Below are 505 nucleotides of genomic sequence, written 5' to 3'. Positions count from 1 at the left end.
CGAACAGTGGTAGGAATGCTGGCCCCGGTAATCCAGCCAGCATCCGTAATGAGCTCCAGTGTGATTTAAGGCGATTCTTCCTGGAATATGACCGGCTTCAGGAGTTAGATCAGGGCATTGGTGGGGAGCCCAGCCAGTCGCAACAGGCTCAAGAAATGCTCAACAACAACATTGAGCCTGATCGGCCGGGTCCCTCCCATCAGCAGACTCCACACAGCAGTGAAAACAATTCCAATTTGTCCCGGGGTCACTTGAACCGCTGTCGCGCTTGTCATAACCTGCTGACCTTTAACAATGACACGCTGCGCTGGGAAAGAAGCACGCCTAGCTACACACCAGGGCAGGTCCAAAGCACGTTTGAGGGTGTGCCTCCAAATACCAGCCAGGTGCAGCCTGCAGAGAGAACCGAGGGCAGAGCTCCTGCCTCTAGCAGGCTGCAGCTGGGCAGCTCTTCCACCCCGCAGGAGGAGAGGACCGTGGGAGTGGTCTTTAACCAGGAGACGGG

At 56.6% G+C, this 505-nt stretch overlaps 1 protein-coding gene across 1 annotated transcript in view; it reads left to right on the top strand.

The window, feature by feature from the left end:
* The window catches only part of LOC104163123 (activating molecule in BECN1-regulated autophagy protein 1-like), a gene marked incomplete at its 3' end in the record, with an annotated part of 44,890 nt that overhangs the window by 4,634 nt on the left and 39,751 nt on the right, over positions 1–505 (top strand). The window contains 1 exon segment of the mRNA XM_009702020.1: positions 1–505. This exon segment is cut by the window's left edge and continues 457 nt beyond it; it is cut by the window's right edge and continues 19 nt beyond it. Coding sequence (XP_009700322.1) covers positions 1–505 — 505 coding nt within the window.

Source organism: Cariama cristata, unplaced genomic scaffold, assembly GCF_000690535.1.
Source record: "Cariama cristata isolate BGI_N322 unplaced genomic scaffold, ASM69053v1 scaffold11856, whole genome shotgun sequence".
Classification (NCBI taxonomy): Eukaryota; Metazoa; Chordata; class Aves; order Cariamiformes; family Cariamidae; genus Cariama; species Cariama cristata.
Note: the sequence above shows the minus strand (reverse complement) of the source record. Positions and strands in the feature narration are given on the sequence as shown.